This window comes from Pipistrellus kuhlii, unplaced genomic scaffold, assembly GCF_014108245.1.
Source record: "Pipistrellus kuhlii isolate mPipKuh1 unplaced genomic scaffold, mPipKuh1.p scaffold_m20_p_2, whole genome shotgun sequence".
In the NCBI taxonomy this organism is placed as follows: Eukaryota; Metazoa; Chordata; class Mammalia; order Chiroptera; family Vespertilionidae; genus Pipistrellus; species Pipistrellus kuhlii.
The window spans coordinates 87,733,093-87,756,337 of NW_023425515.1; the positions used below are offsets into that span (position 1 = coordinate 87,733,093).

At 37.5% G+C, this 23,245-nt stretch overlaps 1 protein-coding gene across 19 annotated transcripts in view; it reads right to left on the reverse strand.

Moving 5' to 3' along the window:
* Window positions 1–23,245, reverse strand: part of ROBO2 (roundabout guidance receptor 2) — a 1,761,697-nt gene that overhangs the window by 17,714 nt on the left and 1,720,738 nt on the right. For all 19 annotated transcript variants that reach the window (XM_045584073.1, XM_045584072.1, XM_036444354.2 and 16 more), the window contains 3 exons: window positions 21,813–21,969; window positions 13,455–13,715; window positions 8,406–8,611 (listed from right to left, as the gene is read on the reverse strand). In XM_045584073.1, coding sequence (XP_045440029.1) covers window positions 8,406–8,611; window positions 13,455–13,715; window positions 21,813–21,969 — 624 coding nt within the window. The remainder of the gene's footprint in view (window positions 1–8,405; window positions 8,612–13,454; window positions 13,716–21,812; window positions 21,970–23,245) is intronic.

Here is a 23,245-nt window from a genome sequence, read left to right on the forward strand (position 1 = left end):
CAAGTCAAATATTTGAAATATAAAAAAGCAAAAAATACCCAACAAAAAAAGCAAAAAGAATCCAAAAATATGAAGATGGTGTTTTCTATCTGGGACAACTTCAAGCATACCAACATCCAAATTATGGGGGTGCCAGAAGAAGAGAGAGAGCAAGATACTGTAAACCTATTTGAAGAAAAATGACAGAAAAATTCCTCTACCTGGTGAAAGAAAGAGACTTACAAGTCCAGGAAGCACACAGAATCCCAAACAAAAGGAATCCAAAGAGGACCACACCAAGACACATCATAATTAAAATGCAAAGAGCAAAAGACAAAGAGAGAATATTAAATGCAGCAAGAGAAAAACAGTTAGTTACCTACAAGGGAGCACCCATACAATTTTCAGCTGATTTCTCAACAGAAACTATGCAGGCCAGATGGGAGTGGCAAGAAATATTCAAAGTAATGAATAGCAAGAACCTATAACCAAGATTACTCTACCCAGCAAAGCTATCATTCAGAATTAAAGGTCAGATAAAGAGATTAACAAACAAGAAAAAAAGAGATTAACAAACAAGAAAAAGCTAAAGGAGTTCATCAACACCAAACCAGTATTATATGAAATGCTGATAGATTCTTTAAGAAGAGCAAGAAGAAAAAGGTAAAGATAAAAATTATGAAGAACAAATACATATCTATCAACAAGTGAATCTAAAAGTCAAGTGAATAAAAAATCTGATGAGCAGAATAAACTCATGAATATAATAGAATCAGGGGCAAAGAAAGAGAGTGGACTGACAATTCTCTGGGGGAAAGGGGTGGGGAGGTATGGAAAGAGACTAGACAAAAATCATACAACTATGGATGAGGACAGTGGCGGGGGGGGGTAAGGGCAGAGGATGGGGTGGGAACATGTGGAGGGGAAAGAAAAAGAGGAACAATTGAAATAATCTGAACAGTAAAGATTTATTAAAAATAAATAAATAAAGATAAATACTATGTTAGTCAACTCTTGTCAATTACTTGGACAATGGAAAGAAGCAGTAATGTAATTACCTAACATAAGAAAAAAATATCCTATATAATAAAATGCTAACATACAAATAGAATGAACCACAGAACAACCTGTTGTCATGATGTGCGCTGACGACCAGGGGGCGGGCACGGAACATAGCAGGTGTCAGCTGTAGCAGGATGCTGGAGCAGGTGAGTGGTGCACCAGTTGCTATCATCTGGGTGACCCCAATAACTTGATGCCGTCAGTGGGTGCGAGTGGTGGCTGCCATTCCCGATGGCCCCTCAGGGCTTCTCCACCTCCCCCTATCCTGAGGGTGATTGGGGCAGCAGCCAGTGCTCACACTTGCTGACAGTACCCATCCCGCTCGCACCTGCTGCTGGCGCTGGACCCAATCGCTCTGTGCCATCAGTAGATGTGAGCAGGGTGGACCCAGCAGCGTGTGGGAGCAGCAGCGGTGGGAGTGGGGCTGCAGGCAGACAGGGGACCAAGAGCTGTGGTAGGAGGGACCAGGTGGGGACACAGAGGATGGGCTGAGTTCCACCCCTATGCTCACTGCAGCCTCGTAGCCCACAGTTCCTTTCAAGGCACACAAATTTGTGCACTGGACTCCTAATATATATCAATCTTGACTATGATTTGATAACTTGAATATTGATATTTATCAGTATCTTATTCAAATTAAGACAACAATGTTACATTAGGTAGCAATTTACATTTTCTTCTGACTTTTCTATTCATACTCACTCATCTAAATGTACAAAGCCCCCTCCCCTCTTTTTAAAAATGTTTCTTTCTCCACTATAATTGGGTTTGTTTTTGTTTGTTGGTTGGTTAGTGTTTTTTGTTGTTCAAGTTGGCTTGCTGTGTGGTTCTATTCCAAAGATTTAGCATTTGGACAAACTTAGTCTCTGAACATGTAAAATTTAGGAAAAAATCCTACACCACAGAGCAGTGTCACTAAAGAAATGCTACTGTCTGAGATCTCTTTACAGAAAGTTTAGTTTGACTTTTTCAAAGAACACCTGCTCATCTCACTGTGACAGTGAGTCCCTCCCTATGAGGATTTCCATGTACAAATTTGCTAAACCCTAAACTTTGCAAATGCTTTTCTGCCTCTGTGTTCTTCCTCTGAATTTATATCAGTGTTAATACTCCTTGCCATGTGCTCAGAAATTCCAGTTACTCATGAAGTTTTTCCGTGAGTTTGTTCCCTTCCCTGGGAAGAGAGAGTAGCATGGAAGACTGGGTTTGAGTGTTTGTGGAAATAGAAAGAACACCAGCTATTCTTTCCTTCCTATTCTCTGTAAGATCAAATAAATGAAGCAGATAACTTCAGAGTTGAAGAGATCTGACCCACAGGGGTTTGGCCATGTTGGACAATTTCACCTCCCTGTGGTTACCATTCTTTCCCATTCTTTAGATTTAAACATCAAGAATGGCCTGGAGATGTATACGAAATATCAAAAAAAAATGACAACTATTGGAAGAAAATAAAAATATTGATTCATGAATTAGAAAGCAAACATAATTGGTTTTCTTTATAAATATTAATGTATATATAAAAATTAAAATGATTCTAAGTAAAACAGTTCAGGTAGAGAATGTTTACAAATTACAAGCAATCCATAGCAACTTGACATGTTATAGCCACAAACATAATCAATACATATTTAAACTTTTAATGAAAAATGAATTTATGCCACATAGTCAAATTTATCTATGTTTACATTTTCAATCTTTCTAAATATCTCAGGTTCAAAATTGCTGAAAGGTAAAAAAAATAAAATAAAATAAAAAATAACCAGCCATATTTATTCCAGCTTTTAAAGAACTGTATACAGGACATTAAGTTGTTGCTAATATGTCACTGAGCAGTAAAATACCATGATAAAGTGGTATCTTGCTGTCTCTTTATTACAGCTCAGCACTAAAATTAATTTATGATCAGTCATCAATTCATTTATATTCCATTTTATGCTAAATCCTTGCTTGCCGATAAATGCTTATCCTTAGATCCATTAAGCTAGAGTAAAGTCTGTGCTTTATACTAATTGTTGCATTACCATTTTTTATGAGATATAAAAACTGGCTATCCCCCATTTTTTCAGTCAATATATATTTAATCCAGAAAATCTTCTATTAAGTACAATCTGTCTTATTGTCTATATATATAAAAGCTTAGCACCCAGTAAAGCAGAACAACCAGAATGATCAGAATGACTAGACCCTGATCCATCCCTTCCCCCTGGCCTGACCACTGATCCGCCCCTAACACTCCCGAGCGGGGCGGGGACTGCTGGTCAACCTCCCTTGGCCTCTCCCCGCTTCTGCCCAGCCTGATGGGCCCCCATTGGGGTGGGCCGACCAGACCCTACCCATGCACAAATTCATACACCAGGCCTCTAGTCTGTTAAATAAAATCTTCAGTTATAAGTGTCTTTGGACAAACCAATCCAAATATTTATCTCTACCTAAATGTAGGAAAACATGTTTAATCTTTAGAAGTCCCTCTTTCACTCAAAAAAAATTTTTTTGAACATGAAACAATTCCACCTACATTTCTCAGAGAGAAAGATATCTGTAATACATACAGAAAGTAAAATAAACAATTATAAAATATCTTCCTTTCGATATTTCACAGCTGTTAACTTGTTCTGCTCAGATAAAAATTGAACAGATGATGCTCCCATTTTAACTCTCACATTTTGGAGATTATACTTAATTTCTTTTATAATACAGCAAAGCTGTGCAGGTAGTCTAAGAAAACAAAAATTATTTTTAACAATATTTCTGAAATTTTCCTAATGTTGAAATATTTTCCTTACATTTTTTGCAACAAAAGCAAGGAGTCAGGTCACACGTTTAAGTGGCCAATTTTCTAAAAGCTGTGTGGTCCAATAAGATGTTGAGGCTGCCAGGTTTTTATTGATTTCAAAATGATCTGGTTTGGGAGTTCAAGTAAAACCTCAAAAGACATAAAGTACAGAAAATATAGAGTCACAATTTCCTTTCAGCTGAGGTATTTCTGTGGGGTCCAGAGGAGAAGGAAACTTCTTTTTCCATTTCCCTTCCCAGCACACGCTCTCAGTGTTACTTTCTGTGATCAATGTGGCAGCTCAGATCTTGGCTCCACTTGTAGGACATTTTCCTCCTGCCTCCTCTCCCATTGCCTTTGTTTCTTTTTGCCTGTGGTGGAGTCATTAAATTCAGGAAACACTTACACTGGACTCCCACCATAAACCTTACAGAAAGAAGTATTGAAGGATTCCCATTCTGTTACCCAAATGTGGGTTTGGCGTTTACAAAGAAATATTTCAAGAAGACTAACACACAATCCTGCATGTTCACTTTCCAGCCCCAAATAGAGTGTGCTATGCTGTGATCAACACATCTTTATACTTTTTAAAACCAAACAGGCTTTAAGATTATAAAAATGAGATTTCCTAAAAAAAAGTGCTGAGAGAGTTGAATTTTATTAGAATGAGTAACTATTCTTGAATATAGAAATAAACATGAGAAAAATAATTTTTTTTCTAAAAATTACTATTTTTGAAATTGGATTAGTGTATAAGGTAAGAAATAATGTTTTCAGGGATGAAATTACATGTTCTATTTATTCAAATGTAGAAAGGGGGCAGAAAGAGAAAAACAGAGAGAGAGAGAGAGAGAGAGAGAGAGAGAGAGAGAGAGAGAGAGAAAGAGAGAGACAGAGAGACAGAGAGAGAGAGAGAGAGAGAGAGAGAGAGAGAGAGAGAGAGAGAGAAAGAGAGAGAGAGAGAGAGAGAGAGAGAGAGAGAGAGAGAGAGAGAGAGGGAGATGGGGGGGAGATGTTAAGTAATAAAATGGAAAATCATTTTCCTCTTTTTTTTCTTTTTAAAATATATTTTATTGATTTTGTACAGAGAGGAAGGGAGAGAGATAGTTAGAAACATCGATGAGAGAGAGTCATCGATCAGCTGCCTCTTGCACACCCCCTACTGGGGATATGCCCGCAACCAAGGTACAGGCCCTTGACCAGAATCAAACCCAGGACCTTTCAGTCCCCAAGCCGACGCTCTATCCATTGAGCCAAACCAGTTTCGGCTCATTTTCCTCTTAAATATCCTCTTAAACACCCAGACATTACAAAATGTTGGGCATTTTCATAGCAAGGATTATGATAACTTATCTATATTAATAAAAGGGTAATATGCTAATTAGACTGGAAGTCTTCTGTACATCCTTCTGGACAAAGCTGCAGTGGCTGCAAAGGCTGAGGGCCGGCAGCACAGGAGAGGCAGTGGCACTGGAGAGGCGGAGATGCAGGGAGATCCAGTGCTGTGGCCCCTTCTGCAGAGGCAGCAGAAGAGGGGGCTGTGTGGTCCTGATCTCAGTGCTGATCTTTCAGCAGAGGCAGCCACAGGGGCAGCGGCGCGGCCAGATCCCGGCGCCATGCCTCCACAGAGGCTGGACCAGGTGTGTCCTGCTGTGCCTCAACCTTTGACAGTCCCTCCCCCAGCCAGCCTGACCTCAGATCGTCCCCCACCCACCAGTGGGCAGGGGGGCTGGGTTAGCACTAAGAAGTGAGGGCCAAGGGCTGGCAGCCTTGGCGTCCAGCAGTGGAATGATGGGGGTGGTGCCTTCCCCTGATTGTCCCTGTCTCCTCCTGGAGAGGCCCATGCGGCTTAGGCCCACTCCAACTGGGGAGCAGCCCTAAGCTGTCACTCCCCTGAGGGCTCCTGGACTGTGAGAAGGGGCAGGCAGGGCCATGGACCCCACCACCAGTGCACAAATTTTCGTGCACCAGGCCTCTAGTCTTTAGCATAAGACTGACTGATTTTGAATCTTCTTCTACCACTTATGTGACATTGAAAAAGACTTTAAACCTATCTGCGACTCAATTCCTTTTCTATAAAAAGAGAATAAACAGGAAAGGGAGGTTGAGGACATGTCAAAGAGGGTAAAAATAAATGGTGATGAAAAAAGACTAGACTTTGGGTAGTGAACTCACAATACAATACACAGATGATGTATTATAGAATTGTACACATGAAACCTGTATTATTAACTGTTGTAACCTCAATAAATTAAATAAATATATATGTATGTAGTTTATCAATTCTAAAATAAAAAATAAAGTGATGATTAAATGAGTTAATATATATTAAAATTTAGAACAAGGGTCAGCCACATTTTAGATAAAATAACAGGCACTAAATATTTTAGGCTTTGCCTTCTCTGCCCTACAGTCTTTTTTTTTTATTTTTTATTGTTTCTTATTTTCTTATAACGATTTAAAAATGTAAGAAATATTGTTAGCTCACTAAGGCCCACACAAAAACACAGGCCACTGCTTAGAAAAGTGCCTTTCACTTACTAAGGGTTATATATGTGCAAGTTATTGTTATTATTATCATATTATTAAATCTCAATTCTTAGCTGAGTGGTTGGAAGAATTAGGCATTCATTAAGTGCTTGTTGTGAGAATTTATAAATAAATAACAATTTTCAAATACATTTTCCGTTACTGAGTTTTACAGACTGAATGTTGGAATCTCCCAGAAATGTATATGTTCAGGCTGTCACACTTAATGTGATGGCACTCTGAGGAGAGGTCTTTGGAGGTAATCGGATTCAGAGGAAGTCATGAGTATGAGGTCCTCCTGATGGGATTAGTGGCCTTGCAAAGAGACCAGAGAGTGTGCTCTCTCTCTAACTGCCATGTGAGGGCACAGAGAGAAGAGAGCAGTCTTCGAATCACAAAGACAGTTCTCACTAGGAACTAAATCTGCTGTCTCTTTGATCTTGGACTTACCAGCCTCCAGAATGGTGAGAAATTAATGTTTGCTGTTTAAGCCAACCAGTCTATGGTATTTTATTATAGCAGCCTGTCCAGACTAAGACACTGAGTTCATGAAATATGGAACTAACTGATATTTTCCATTTTTCTTTGCATTTTCCATGTATGAAATTTTATGTCAAAATTTAAGAAATTCCTCAAAAATATCTTAGTTGCTATGAAAATATTTGAAATTAATATACTTATTTTCTTTATAAATATGGGCTCTATACCTTGTTAACTGCTGATATTCTTTAACATAGCGACTGTTGGAATATAATATAGCCACAGTCCTGAATGATTTTATGTACAGGCTTAGAAGCCCACCTCTGTGGTATAATTGCATTATCATTTTGGTTGACTTTTGAATTTCAGGGAATGGAATATCACTGTTATTTCTATTTAGTAAAAATGGTCATTAATTTCATGAAAATGAAAATCTCTTAAAGAATTCAGGTGAAAGTAATGACAAATTTGCTCACACCACACACACACATTTAGAACTCACAGTAACTTTTGGTAAGATCAATATCCTCTCCTAAAAACATATTACCCATATAACTTAGCGCCATTAAACTAGCCATGTGTTTGAAGGAAACATAAACATGTTAGAATACTATTCATTGGCATGCTGATTTCTATAATACTTGGTTCTTACATACATTTACCTCAGGGTCATCTCCATGTGCATTTACATGCCTGTGAGGTTGCCTGAGAAGACCCAATGACATGCAAAGGCAAACTTACATTTTTAGCAGTTACATCTTTATGGTCTTGCAAGAGATGTGTGTGTGTGTGTGTGTGTGTGTGTGTGTGTGTGTGTGTGTGTGTAAGTAAGAAATGGTACCTACATGAATAGAAAGACATTTTTACTTTTCTCCATATTCATTGTGTCTATATTAGGATTTAAATAGGATTTATTATTTGAAAAATTTTGGGAAATAGGCTTCAGTACTGATACCATCTTATTAAAGTACCACCTGCAGCCTTCCACTCGGTGAACAAGGCAAGAGGAAGCCAGAGGAGGAAAGAGCAATACACTTCTTAGGAGAGAAGCAGTTATTGGATCCAACAATATGAAATGCATAGATGTGTGGTTATCTCTCTATACAGTTTCTTCACTCTAAAAATAATAGCCCTGCAACCTTAGAAATACTTATTCTGAACACTTGCTTTTTTTCATCAATGAATGATTTTACAGAATAAAATATCAAAAATCATATTAAGATTACATTCACTTTCTATGTTGTTCCTGTTACATAAAATATATCATTCTGAAAAGTCAAGGTTTTTATATAATAGACTTGGTTCTCCAGTAGAGTGAACTTTTCATGAAAATCCTGGATATAATTGAGTTTTCTTTCATGTATTTAAAGCTTTTTAAAATTCATGAAATTTTCTTATCATTTTTGCAGCAAAGCAAAAATATTTCCAAATCATTTTTGAGTTCTGTGTTTAATATTGGCCTATTTAAAATGTTACTGAGATAAATGGAGTGGAATAAATCTTACATAAAAAAGAATATGATTTTTGATATATTTTAATGTTACAAATAGGTCAGTCATTCCTAATAAATTTGTCCTGTTACCTGTCACAGAGCTATCCAGATTGTCCATGCTGGATCCAGGCATCTGCTCTAGCACTCTCAGGGGCCTGGGGATTTCTAAAGCTTCCTCCTCATCATCAGCATCATCATCTGGAACATCTGTTTCCAAATCAGAAATCAAGGCTCCGGACATGTAACCTAATGGTGGAACCGGGGGCTGTGGAGGTTGATTATTGCTTTGAATGTGCCTAGAATTTAAATGGGGGCAAAATAAACTTGTTAGCATTCCACAAAATTGTAATTGGAATTAAACGGCATGCTATGGTAACTAACTTTCTCTTGTTGTTTCCTTTGACTAATTTTGAAGGTCACACTCCTTTCTTACATTTCAGCGGAGGCAATGGGCTACATATATGTAACTTGCCAACACAACAACAATCTAGATTATAATACCCTTCAGTTGGTACAATATTTATAGGATGATCCACAGAGAAAAAGAGTACAAATTCAGCATTATTTAGTATAAATAAATCTTCCAAAGGAGAATAGGCATATTTGTCACAAATACTAGTAACTATTTAAAGCTGACTATAGCTCTAGCAAGTTTGGCTCAGTGTATAGAGCGTCAGCCTGCAGACTCAAGGGTCCCAGGTTCTGGTCAAGGGCACATGCTCAGGATGCGGGCCCAGTATCCAGTAAGGGGAATACAGGAGGCAGCCAATCAATGATTCTCTCTCATTATTGATATTATTTCTCTTCCTCTCCCTTCCTCTCTGAAATCAATAAAAATATATTAAAAAAACAATAAAACTTACTGTATTTTGGTCCAAAAAGAATATGATCATTTTGTTCCCAGCTTAGTGTCAGAATTTGACTCAACCTGTGTAACCTATGTGACCTGCTGGCCCTTAGGAAGAAGAGATGTCACATAAAGGTCTCGTACCAATGCCCTGGTCCCCAACCCTGAGAACTTTCTTCCTGCATGACCCCCGAATCAGGCTGATGGGTGTTTTCACTTTAAACTAGTTTAGAGGAGGAATGACCACCTAGTGTTCTAGCTGCTTATAGGTGCATCAGTCCCACCCACCAAAGTCTTAAGCACCTGAAGACAGAAGAGACGCCTCTCAGCACTGAGTTTAGGCCCTCAGGTGTGCTCAATAATTTCTATGAATGAATCAGTGGTTGGCAAACTCACTGGTCAACAGAGCCAAATATCAACAGTACAACGATTGAAAATTTCTTTTGAGAGCTGAAAACTGACCTCTGTGCACGGGCCACGAAGTTTCAATAGCGCTGTATGTGCCTGCCCGCACATGGTATTTTGTGAAAGAGTCACACTCAAAAGGCCAAAGAGCCTCATGTGGCTCGAGAGCCACAGTTTGCCGACCACTGGAATAAATGAATACCTTTAATCTCAACTTTGAGAAGCAGATAGAATTCTCTTTTCCAAATTATTATAGCAAAGTCCAATTAAATGACTTGTTTCAAATCACATGATTGATAAAATGTAGAGCTGGACGTTGGGGTCAAGTTGGTTCACTTTTTGAGTATTTAAGAGTTTCTTCTAAACCAGGGGTGCAGAACACCCAGCCCATTGGGTTGTATAAGGCCTTTGAAATCATTGGGTCTGGCCCTGCCAAAGCATTAGGGGTGAGTCAATTAAATGATGGATCAAATGTAGCAGGCTAATTTTTAAGTTGATATATTTCTATGTCCCGCTATTGCCTTTATAAAATTCCAAATAGTTCTTGGCAGGAAAAGGGTTCCCTAACCATAAAATGCTAAATGAACTCACTCTGCATTTGTCATTAAAGAGTGAATATCCTGCATGCTAGGACACTGTCTTTTTAATACAAAGTATTTAAAAGACTTCTGCTATATAAGGATATATAAAACAAGTGCTATGCATTTTTGCTGTTAGTTTTTTTATTCAAAGATATAAGAATTTTATTTAATATTTGCATTTTGAGGGAAATATTTCATTGCTTAATATTCCTTTTGAAAGTGCATTCTTAAATTTGTAGCCAACTGTAATGTTAACAAGATTCTAGATCTTTCAGTTAAAGCAAACCTAATACGTTAGCTCTGGAAGCCACTTGAATGCCATGAGGCCCATATCTTTAATTTAACAGACCATGTGAGGTTCCCACGTTATTGTTTGGAATTCATAACAAAGCATTCTTTGAAAAGTCATGTGGTGCTGAAACCTGTTTGGTTCAGTGTATAGAGCGTCGGCCTGCAGACTGAAGGGTCCTGGGTTCGATTCTGGTCAGGGGCATGTACCTTGGTTGCAGGCACATCCCCAGTGAGGGGTGTGCAGGAGGCAGATGATTGATGTTTCTCTCTCATCAATGTTTCTAGCTCTCTATCCCTCCCTCTTCCTCTCTGTAAAAAAATCAATTATATATATATATATATATATATATATATATATATATATATATATATATATATATGCCAGGTGGATCCCTAACTATTTATATAATAAGTCTTGAGTGTGGAGGGCTACCTCTTCCTGGAAATGTGGCCTCGAATCTTGTTTGTGAATCAAGGAAGAAGTGAGCCCCGTCAGGAGCAAGTGGATGTACAGTGCCATTTATATGCACAACTCATTCTCCTCTAAGGGCGGACACTCAGCTCCTGGGGAGGACCAGACATGCCAACACATTCATCCTGCATCACTGCTGACACCTCTTGATGGGACAGAGCTACATTAAGGGGTGAAAAATGTACTCTGAGTTTGGCAGAATTAGAAGATGCACTGAAATGCAGAAAGAAGGTACACCCATTTATAAATATCTCCTCGTGGCAGGCACTCTGCTGTGCAGTTCAGGGGTCAATGTGAACAGAATCCCTGGAGTTTAGGCCTGGGAGTGACTATTTTGTAAATGTTTTTCCTGTGATGTTGATGTGCAGCCCAGACTAGAGGCATTTCCATTCCAGAAGGTCAAGGTCTCGTGCCCTTGAGTGTCATCTCCCTGCAAGGGCATTCTGGGATTGTTGGGCAGAAGAGAAACACTGAGAAAGCAGGGTCTGCTCTGTGGGTACTTGCAGCAGGTGGAGGTGAACTCCTTTGTTCACTCATTTAGGAAATGTCTGTGGAGCATGTGCTAAGTGGACCCTCCTCTAAGCCTAGAAGACAGCAGTGAACAATTCAGGTGGAAACCCAAGCCCACCTGAATATTAGCAGCTGTAATATAGCTAGTTTCTTTACCAGGACTATGCAAGTGCAAACTCATTTAATTCCTAAAAAACTATGATGCATTGTAATAAGTTTATCCTTACCTAAAGAGAAGTCAGGCCTTTGCCCTATGCTCCAGAATATTCTGTCTGATAAAAATGTCTTTGGTGGTTATTGTTTTTTTTTTTTTTTTCTTGGAGGCCTCCAGCTCCTCCAGAAAGTCTAACATTGAGACTTATGGTGGGATCCTTGAATCACAAGGTATCAGCTTGCCTTCTGGAAGGGCTGGAGATCGAGGCCAGCCATGCAGGTAGTCAGCCATGTCTGTGTGACAGACCCGATAAAGACTCTGAACCTCAGGGATCAAGTGAGCTTCCTTGGTGGGCAATGCTCCTTGCAAACCGCTGCACATTGCCACTGGGAGAGGACAGCTGGGCGTCTGTCTGTGGAACTGTTCTCCACTCTGCCCCATGCATCTCTTTTTTTGCCTGACTTTAATCTGCACCTTTTCACAATAATACACTGGGACTGGGTGTAACAGCTACCTATGAGTTTTGTGGGGATTCAAGTGAACTGAAGCACAGAAATGTTAAACATGCTGCCCAGTGTCACACAACTCGTAAGTAGTGGCCGTGGTGGTGGTCCCAACCTGGCTGCCCCAAGCAAATAACACACCAAGCCATTAGAATCTCCAGAGGAGGGCCTGGTGGATATCAACAGTTTAAGGCTGTCCAGGTGATTTCCATATTCAGTCATATTTAGAACCCTGAGCTGGAATCTGTGCTAAGTAACTAAATTGCACAGCTTCATAAGTTAACTTGAAGGAAATTTTCTGGCTTCAACTAAAAAAATGGTATTTTATAAAGCAGTCCAAAGTAATATAACACTTTAAAGGTAGATTGTTTTAAAATTTGGGGGGAAAAAAATCTGATAATTGTGGAAAAAAGTTCAAGGATCTCTAAGAAAATACCTTATGTTTGTAAAAAGCTTTAAGTGATAAGTGGTTTTAGTGAATCTTTGTGTGTTTAGTTGTATTTCAAAAAATGTTCATTAACACCGTGAATAAGATTTATCTTATTATCTACTTATTTCAGTAGCCAGAACTATGAAAAAGAAGCAAATAACCTGTCATAAAAATTTACTCTAATTTCAAGCACATGGTCTAAATTAACAGAAGATAATAAAATGTATATTATTAAGATATAATTTTAAAATCCGGGAGAAGAGAGGGCAAATGAGAACAATAACTGCACAAAATAATGAGAATTGGTCCCACTTGTATTCCTGTCATATTTTCACAGGGCATTTAAGAAGATTTCCATTTATATCTTAGGCAAGTTTATAGATTCATTAGAAAGAAAACAATTTTGAATTTGAAATTATTTTGTGTTTTTTTTTAAATGCACTTTCCGTTACTAATATTGTAATTTTCTATCTCATTTAATTAATGCCAAAGAAGGTCTTTTAATAATTGACACTGACCACGTGTGATTTGCAGAAGCTTACATTTATATATTCACAACCACAGTCAAAATTAATTATAGGCACTTTAAAGAATCTAAAAGGAGTCTTTTATTATGGTATTGGAAGTGAGCTTTAAGGATAAGCTAATTGAATTTAAACTATAACTTAGAAAAGACTCTGGTGTAGCAAAAAGCACCTTCACCTGAAATTCAACACATCTAACTTCTTGCTCTGATTCACTCTAACTAATCATGAAACTTTGGTCAAATTATCTAACATTTCCACAGTCGATTTCCTTATCTAGATGATTGAAAAGTTGTACAAAAGCATTTCTAACCCCAGCAGTATAGTTCCATGAAAACCTCTTATGAATTTAGTATGAAATAACATTTCCTCTCTCCATGTTTTGAAAGCCCAGGTCCCCCTGACCTACTGAAGTTATTTACCATGTTTGCTTTGCTATGTCAAACTGATAGGCCCTTGTCAGCTCGTCCAGGTGAGCTTGCAGCATGGGTTGCATCTCTTCCCGTGGGGATGGAGTGAGCGTTGCCGTGGACTGCTGTCCAAAGGAAACAGCAGGAGACGAAGCCACCCCTCGGACAGGAGGTGTTGGGACACGATCATCGTCCTCTTCCAGTTCATCTTCCATGCCCTGGTGCAAGTATGTTTGTACTGGTAATGGCGGGCACCAGCTATCACTGTCATAGCTGAAATAAAAAGAGAAAAAAAGCACATTTGCACACACACAATTATTTTTGCAATAAGCAACACCATAATGTCAACAATAGTATTTGAACTGTTCTTTCAGTTTATTTCCGCCTGCTTTCAGGTTATCAATGCTACCATAGTAAACCACCTGGCTGTTGTCTTAATTTCTAATCATAATTACATCTATTACCTCCATATCTCAAATTTATTCTTAAAGGATCTTATTACCGAGGGTAACTAAAGGCAATAACTTTTCAACAAAGTTACTCATGTGGAAAAAACAAATTGCTAATCAAAGACAATTAATTAGTTTAGCGTTTGTAGATTTAACTATTTTCGTTCATCCTCGTGTACCAAGAGAATATGCCAATATTGATCATCTGAGACGTGCTTGAGAAATGTATTTACTTTTATTCTAGATCTATCCCAACCTTTCATTACATGTGATATGTTAATCATTAAGACGCTGTGCTACAAAACCCCTCTGACTTTTAAGTCTCTCAGGGTTTTTTTGCAGAAACTCATATTTTGACATTTAAAAACTATAAAACAGAAATCTAATTCTATCAAATGTATATTTAAAAAGAAAATTAACATTTTTTGAAATAGCATGTTTTTGAGAAATCTGGCTAGGAAATATAGAAAATTAATTCTAAAAGTTTTTCTTGTGACACAATATAAATAGTATATCTATTTACACTTCCTTTATAGTACCGTTATTTTCATAAATCAAATAGATCTTAATGTATTTTTAAAAGAGATATAAACATAAGATAAGTAATACTATATGTAATTTTCTTATGAATTCAACTTTTTAAATACTTCCCAAATCTTTCTCTCACACTTGACTACTACTTCCAAGTCACAGATCAGTCTTCTTTATATGTGAACTGTCCCATTGGTTTTCCTATTCTCTTGAGACATCATATTTATGTGTTCTGTACTGTCTTCCATACAGGCAAACAGATTATATTTCTAAAATCCTCATTCACGTCACACCTATACTTCAATTATTCAGTGATTATTGCTAATATGAGAAAAAAGTTCAAACTCATTAGCAGGACATTAAAAATTTCTCCAGCTGATCAACCTATCTTTATAGTTTATTTCCACAACACCAGCCTATGCTGCAACTTTTTAAAGTATAAAGACTATGCTCAAATCATTGGCCTGTAACCTCCAGGTGCTTCTTCAAGGTTCAATTCAAGTGCTGTTAGTTTTGTGAAGCTTCCTCGGCTCCATCAAATGGAGTGGATCATAACTCCCTAATACTTTGTGGCATTCTCCATATTATATTGAGATTATTTGTTTCATATCTATTTTTTTCACCAAGATTCTGTGAGATCTTTAAACTAAAGAACTCTAATTCTCAACTATGCATTTCCAGCACTAAGTATAATAAATAGCATATGAGCAGTTTTCATTAAAGAACCTGAAGAAAGGATGAATACTATAAATGTATATATCTAGCTTTATCTCCCTTATAAATGCTAACTTGAAAATGTCCTGGAATATTTTTACTTGAGTGTCTTTTCACTTATTCTGTTTAAAACTGAACTCATAAAAAAACAAAAACACCTGCATATAGGTTTTTATAGCAGCCTTATTCATCAAGTCATGTATATTACTAAGTGAATGAATCAATTCTGAACAGGTTACATACTATGGTTCCAACCATATCACACATTCCGGAAAAAGCAGCACTGTGGAAACAGCAAGAAGTTCAGTGGAAGCCAAAACCGATTTGGCTCAGTGGATAGAGTTGTCGGCCTGCTGACGGAGGGGTCAAGGGCATGTACCCTGGTTGCAGGCACATCCCCAGTAGGGGGTGTGCAAGAGGCAACTGGTCGATGTTTCTCTCTCATCTATGTTTCTAACTATCCCTCTCTCTTTCTCTCTGTAAAAAAAATCAATTATATATATATGGAAGAAGTTCAGTGGCAGCCAGAAGTTAAGGGGAAGCAGAGATGAACAGCAGAGCACAGGATTTTTAGGACAGTGAAACTACTCTGTATGGCACCATAATAATGAATAGATCTCATTATACATTTGTTCAAAACTACAGAATAAGCAACACCAAGAGCCATGGACTTTGGGTGATTATGATGTGTCTGCTGGAGCCCAATGTGATTGTCTGCATATGAATTTTTTTGTGTTGGCCCTTTAAGAGGATGCTTGCATTTCCAACTGTCTCTGGTTGATAGACAGCTACCCTGTTTCTTTTCACATACAGATGTTATGTGGGAAGCTTTCTCAGTACTGGTGCCCAAGGATATGTTTAGGAAGGGAGAGACAGAGAGAAACATTGATGTGAAAGAGAAACATCAATTAATCTATTGCCACCCATATGAGACATGACTGGGAATGTAAACCAAAACTTTTGATGTACTGACGACTCTCCAACCAACTGAGCCACCTGATCAGGGCTGGTTAAGATACTTTTCTTAACTTATTTATTTGGCTTTAAATGCTATATTAGTAAGTCAAACAGAATTATGTATAGTAAATCTAATTTTAAGTGAAGCTATCCCTTTTCAGTATGGAATGTGTGTGCTGTTATACTTCATGACTAGTTATAATTAAATTAACTTGATTCTGTTTTACAGAATAGCACAACTTTTCCATAGACTTATTTCCTGTACTTTGTTTGCTTATATTAGTTGATTTCTAGGGGTATCCTACATTTGAATAAAGAAAGAATATCTTTGAAGATGTTTATATAGTATTTAATCTTTCAAATGGAGGAGGTAAATTACCTCTTAAAATTTTCCTACTTTATAAGTAGCAAAGTATCTTTATTTCCAATAATCTAAAGGGACCATACAAGTGAAATAAAAATGCATAGAAAATATAAGAGAAGAAAGAAGGAGTGTCACATGCATTTAGTGTAATTAGTTGTCTCATTTTTATTCAAATACTATAAGGCATAGGACATATATGTATAAATATTATTTTTAACATTACATCATATATATATATATATATATATATATATATATTGTTCTTTGATATTGTCTCTCCTCTCTCTACCCACATACACACACATACACACATTGCACAATATATTACATGTCTAAAAACCATTTCAATAGCCATCTCATTGAACTAGAATGGTGTTTTTCATCAATTGTTCCAAGTCTTTTCCACAAAGGTCATCTAGAATAGGAGGAGCAAACTCTGTCCACTGCAGAACATAAGCAAAGCTGAGGAAAGCCCATGGATTCATGTCAGTCAATGTTTTGTGCAAGAAGTAGAAAATAGAGATAGAAAGAATAAGTAAAAGACTAGGGGAAGAACATAAAAGGCTAGATGAAAGAAATATGGGACATGGTGCATATCTTATGATGGAAATAACTAACAATTGTTCATCCTTCTATGTATCCCTGTATTAATCCATTATATTATAGGACAATGGACACTTAAGTTTCATGTAGTTTCTGAGGAAGGGCAAGAAAGTAATAGATGTCTCTATAAATGTTATGAAAAGTGTATCTCTGTTTTTAGAGTTTCTTTCACATTTACAGATATATTCAATTTGAGTGCCGAGATTTCAACAGTAACATCAGAAAGACTGTGAAAATGCTTTTACTACCAACCAAATTTCTCTTGGGCTACTTTTCCTGAAAAAAGTGTTTATTCTTTGACAGCAGCAGTGAAGTGGGAGGCAATGTATTGTCTTACTCACAGATAATGAGAAGGATGACAACAAATCAATGTTGCATGTGAACTAACTTGTTAAAGGCCAAATACAAATATCAGATTACTAATAAAAATACAATAAGGTTTAACACCCACAGAAGCTTTCCAATCTCTAACTGCAGTAACAAAACTGCTGAGCATGTTTTCTATTGAACTACTATTAAATTATTCCTAGCATCATACAATTATATTAAAAATACATTATATTTATAGCAAAAAAAAAGGATATATTTGAAATATTTTTGTCAAGTTGAGGGAAGCAGGTTGATGAAAAAGAACATTTACCATTGTTGCTATGGCACTAAATCAACAATTAAGTACATTTTCCATATAAACAATGATTTGATACTTTTGGTATTTAGTATAGTGAAGAGGTCTGACCAAGAAAGGCTTGGAAAAATTTATAATATCTAAATTCTTAGAAATAATATTAAAAATTGTAATAAAAAAACAGGATTTTTTAAATTAATCTTTTCAAGATTGTGATTATTCTCAGCTAGATATATCTCCAAAATCTATCTCTGTCCCTCCATCCCACTGCCACTGCCTTATTTCATTCCCTCATCACTTTCAAGATTGTGTCCATTCTGCTACAGTATACCGTTTATTATTCCCCACCCTCATGTCCTCCAATGCATCACCTGTAACCAAAGTCAGAATCCTTACATGACATTTAAGGTTTCAGAATTGTCCTCAAGACACCTTCTCAGATATCTCCTACACTACACATGTTTCAAATTAAATAAGCATCATACCTATAGAGCAGCTACCACTTGTGGAAGGTTACAGACAAGTAATTAGAGTGAAATGTGATAAGTACTACAGTAGGAAAGTAAGCTTAAAGAATAATGAAAAAATAGTTCCTTATGTGTACATGTCAGCAATGATATTTCAGTTCTGGATGGTGGTAATGCAGGTCCAACCCTCTCTGGTTTGGTCCTGGGCAACCTGCAGTGATACACAGCTGCTGGCTGCTATTATGGTAAGGTGTCATCAGCGATTGATCTCACTCATCTAGGGGAGATGGTGAACAACATAGACTGATGAACAAGAACAGACCTAGAGATAAGGAGCCATGGGTCAGACTGTTAGACCTCAAAGAGAGGGTGGGGATAAAAGGGAGAGATCAACCAAAGGACTTATGTGCACACTATGAGCCTAACCAGTGGTCAAGGACAATAGGGGAATTGGAATGGGGGGTTGAGGACAAATATGTGATACCTTAATCAATAAAGAAATTAATTTAAAAAAGGAATAATGAAAAATAAAGGAAAGGCAAGTAACTTTATAATAGGATAAGGTTTCCAAGGGAAGAGTGGAAAGTACCAAAGGAAGACTAATGTGCTATTCTTGTTTTTTATTTTATCCTCTTTAATTTAATATCTATGTTTGTCTTTGGCTAGAAAATTTTCTTTTCATCTGCACAGCAAAAGGCAACATTAGTAGCATCTTGTTGAAGTCATTGATTAACAAGCTATCTTGGCACACAGGTTATTTTACGTTTGTTCCTCACCACCTTTGTCTATTTACTTCTGACTTGGAGTGTGGCATGCAACAATCTCGCAATACTGGGCACTATTATTTGTAAATAAATAATTCAATAATCACCTCAAAACTCAACTTTTATAGGATTGCAACAGCCTTACCTGGCATGCTTGACTATCATTTTCTGCATGGAAATTATTATTGTACTAGGGGCCCAGTGCATAAATTTGTTTATCTTGAAAGGAACTGTGTGGGCTGTGAGGCTGCAGTGGGCAAAAGGGCTGGTCTTGGCCCATCCTTCTCACCCCTGCCCGGCCCCTCCTGCCTCAGACCCTGGTCCCCTGTCTGCTGGCAGCCCTACTCCAGCTCCCATGTGATGACAGCATAGCATGGAGCTATTGGGGCTGGTGCCAGCAGTGGGTGAGAGTGGGGCCCATGCTATCAGTGGGTGCAAGCGACAGCTGCTGCCACAATTGCCTCTCAGGAGCAGGGCAAGGTGGAGAAGCCCTCAGCGGTGATCAGGGCTGGCAGCCACGGCTTGCACCCGGTGATTGTGTGGAGTGATCAGGGCTGGCACTGGGCAACCAGTTGTTCGGTTGTTCCCTTGTTCTGTCTATATGCATATTAGGGTTTTATATATAAATATAGATGACATAGATATAGATATAGATATAGATATAGATATAGATATAGATATAGATGATATAGATATAGATATGCATTGCTTGTCTAGGGCTTGTCATCCTATCTAATAAAAGGGCAATATGCAAATTGACCATCACTCCAACATACAAGATGGCCTGCCCCATGTGTACACAAGATGGATGCCACAAGATGGCCATCAGGGGAGGGCAGTTGTGGGTGATCAGGCCAGCAAGGGAGGACATTTAGGGGCAACCAGGCTGGCAGGGGAGGGCAGTTAGGGGCAATCAGACCAGCAGGGGAGCAGTTAGGTGTTGATCAGGCTGGCAGTGGAGTGGTTAGGGCGTGATCAGGCTGGTAGGCAGAGGCAGTTAGGAGCAATCAGGTAAACAGGCAGGCAGGTGAGCAGTTGAGAGCCAGCAATCCTGGATTATGAGAGGACAGTCAGGCATCCTTTGAGGAGTCCCAGATTGGAAATGGTGCAGGCTGGCCTGCCTGCTGGTCAAACTCCTGGTTGAGAGGACAATTTGCATATTAGCCTTTTATTATATAGGATATACACTGAGTGGCCAGATTATTATTATTTTTTAAAATATATTTTATTGATTTTTTACAGAGAGGAAGAGAGAGGGATAGAGAGTTAGAAACATCGATGAGAGAGAATCATCGATCAGCTGCCTCTTGCACACCCCCTACTGGGGATGTGCCCGCAACCAAGGTACATGCCCTTGACCGGAATTGAACATGGGACCTTTCAGTCCGCATCAGTGGATAGGCCAATACTCTATCCACTGAGCCAAACCAGTTTTGGCGAGTGGCCAGATTATTATGTGTTCAAAGATCATAATAATCTGGCCACTCAGTGTAATTCCATAGAAACAAATGAAGCCCTTTGGGTGGAAAAAAAAAAGAGAAGGATGCATATTATATAACTGGAAGAAAAGACAAATAGACCTTTTTTGGATACAAACATTATGACAGAAAAAAAAATAATTTGAAGACTTTAAAGAAAGCAGGTATGTAAAAAATATGGAAAAACAATGTATAAACATGTACATATGATCTTAATGGGAAACAAGACAGAAAATAGACATTATTATTTAAATAACTGACTTGTAATACCTAATTAAATATTTACTATAGTATTTTAATATCTAAAAACTTCCAAGTAAAGAAAAACTTAGAAAAAGGAAAACTGCCTTTATTCTCTATTTTTCAGTTTTACTCAAAAGCAATGGTGACCTTAGAAACTGTGAAGATGATACAGCAATTACCATTATTAAAAAAGAAAACCAGACTATGTTCTTTTCTGCCTTGCTATTTTCCAGATTAGTGAATAAAATGTACTGATATCTTGTGCTTTAAAATCTATTAACACAAGTATCAAGAAAACAATCTAATTCTTGTGAGATGTTTAGGGAAAAATAAAGAAAATGGCCATATTTAAAGGCCCTCAAAGGACATTTTCTTTTTTTTTCTTCTTTTTTTAATATATTTTATTGATTTTTCACAGAGAGGAAGAGAGAGAGATAGAGAGTTAGAAACATCGATGAGAGAGAATCATCGATCAGCTGCCTCTTGCACACCCTCCACCGGGGATGTGCCCGCAACCAAGGTACATGCCCTTGCCCGGAATCGAACCTGGGACCTTTCAGACCACAGGCTGATGCTCTATCCACTGAGCCAAACCGGTCCCGGCTCAAAGGACATTTTCTAACTTTAAAAGGTTGTGTTACAGAGTGTGTATTGGCTTGAACCTCTTTTATTGTTCAGGCCCCTAAGTTCCCATCAAAGCTGATGATTAAATTTCTACACACTGGCCAGGTCTCTACAATTATCCCATTGTGAGGGAGCTCAACAGTGGGCGCCCTGCTATGGCCAGACATCAAGTCATTAGAGAATTGTGAGGAATGATGAAGGTTATTTTAATTCCCTTTTCAGCTCTTCTCAGGAGTGGCTCTTTAGTTCACAGAGCCATGGGTACTTGCTTTCAAACTAACAAGCAATATTATAAATGGAGGTTGCATTATCATGATTGCAGACAATCTAAGGCACTTGAAGGCCAAGGATTCTAGGTCCTCAGTAGGTGCTATGTTGTATTTGTCAGCTAAAAACATATAGATGCCGTAAACAATAAAAGACGGGATAAGCAGTGAACAGGCTGGGAAGGGGGCAGAGAAAGCAATTAGAGCATATAAGATAAAGACAAGCATGTACAATAGAGAGGTAGTGCAGCCTGGACATTTTCTTGGTCTATAAAACATTTTTACCCATTTTCTTGCTGTTCCACTGTGTAGTGTTCCAGCTCTGAACCAGGAAGGGGCTGGGCAGGGGGAGGAGGTAGAGGAACATTGGCCCAAGTCGATCCATTGTTTTTCTGCGGTTTAGATGAGTTTTTATTTTTCTTCTTTTTTCCACCTTTTCCACCTAAAAGTAATAATGCACTTATTCAGACATACCAAAAATCAGAAGAAACAAAGGACATCAGAGGAGACTATGTATTTATGTATTTAAAACACCAGGATCGGTATGTCACAGTGTTAAAAGCCATAAACAATGGCATTATATAATCAGAAAACATTTTTTATAAATCACCCAAAATAGTATTGTCTCCTTCCCATCCCATAAACTACAGAGTTGAGTAAACCAAATATATGGCTGCTATGGGAAAAGCACATTTATTGATTTATGCATGTGTGCTGCCTCCACATTTTCATTGTTAGAGGAAACAATGGGCCATAACATTTTTCAAATGTCAGATTTTAATGTATTTATAATGCTCTTCTGCATAACCTCTCTTAGTGGAAAATGCAGTGTCTAAGGATATAGGCTAAACTTTTACATTAGAATTTACTCAATTTAATTAATCCAGGAGAATAACAGTTTAAAAATCAATCAACTATACCAGAGGATAAGTTGTAAATTTTTCATACTAATATGTTTTATAAAAATTTTAACTAATGACCAATACATTTATTTATTTATTTATTTATTTATTTATTTATTTGCATATAGTGAGCATAGTTCCCAAATGCTTTAAGCAAACCATTTCCTAAATTCCAAAAATAAAAGAAAGTGAATGGAAATACAGTAATCAGTTTTACTACTATTGTAATATACAAATGAATGTATGAGCAAAACATTAGCAGAAGGTAACACAGTGGCATATAGGCCATGTGTAGAATTATAGGAGTTTAATAAAATATAAAAGAAAATTTTTCACTCTTTTAAAATTAAGTAAATGAACTTTCTTCCTAACTGAACTATGGTGGATGCTGGAATTACTACTTCTTGAGCAGAATGACCAAGAATGATTAAAGGGAAGCTAAGAAACTGTTATCACTCCCACAACTATCTGTAGTAACTCAGGGAAAAGAAAAAAAAAAAAAGGTACTGACTCCTTGGATTTTATCTTTTTGGAACTAAAAGTTGTAAGAATCAAATATTTGCAACATGGTTATCTAGCAATAGTGATATCACTTTCTCTCAATTACTAGTCTGCATTCACTAATTAAAAAAAATTATGTAATTTAATAATAACTTATTCCAGTGCCCAAAAGTGCTTAAACTATTAAATTACTATATTTTCTAGGTAGTGTGTATAAAACACTTATATGCAAAAAAGCATTTCTGAAAATGAAGTGCTTTCACCCTTTCTTTAACTTTTATCTTTGGTAGAATGAGAGATATTTAGAGTACAGAG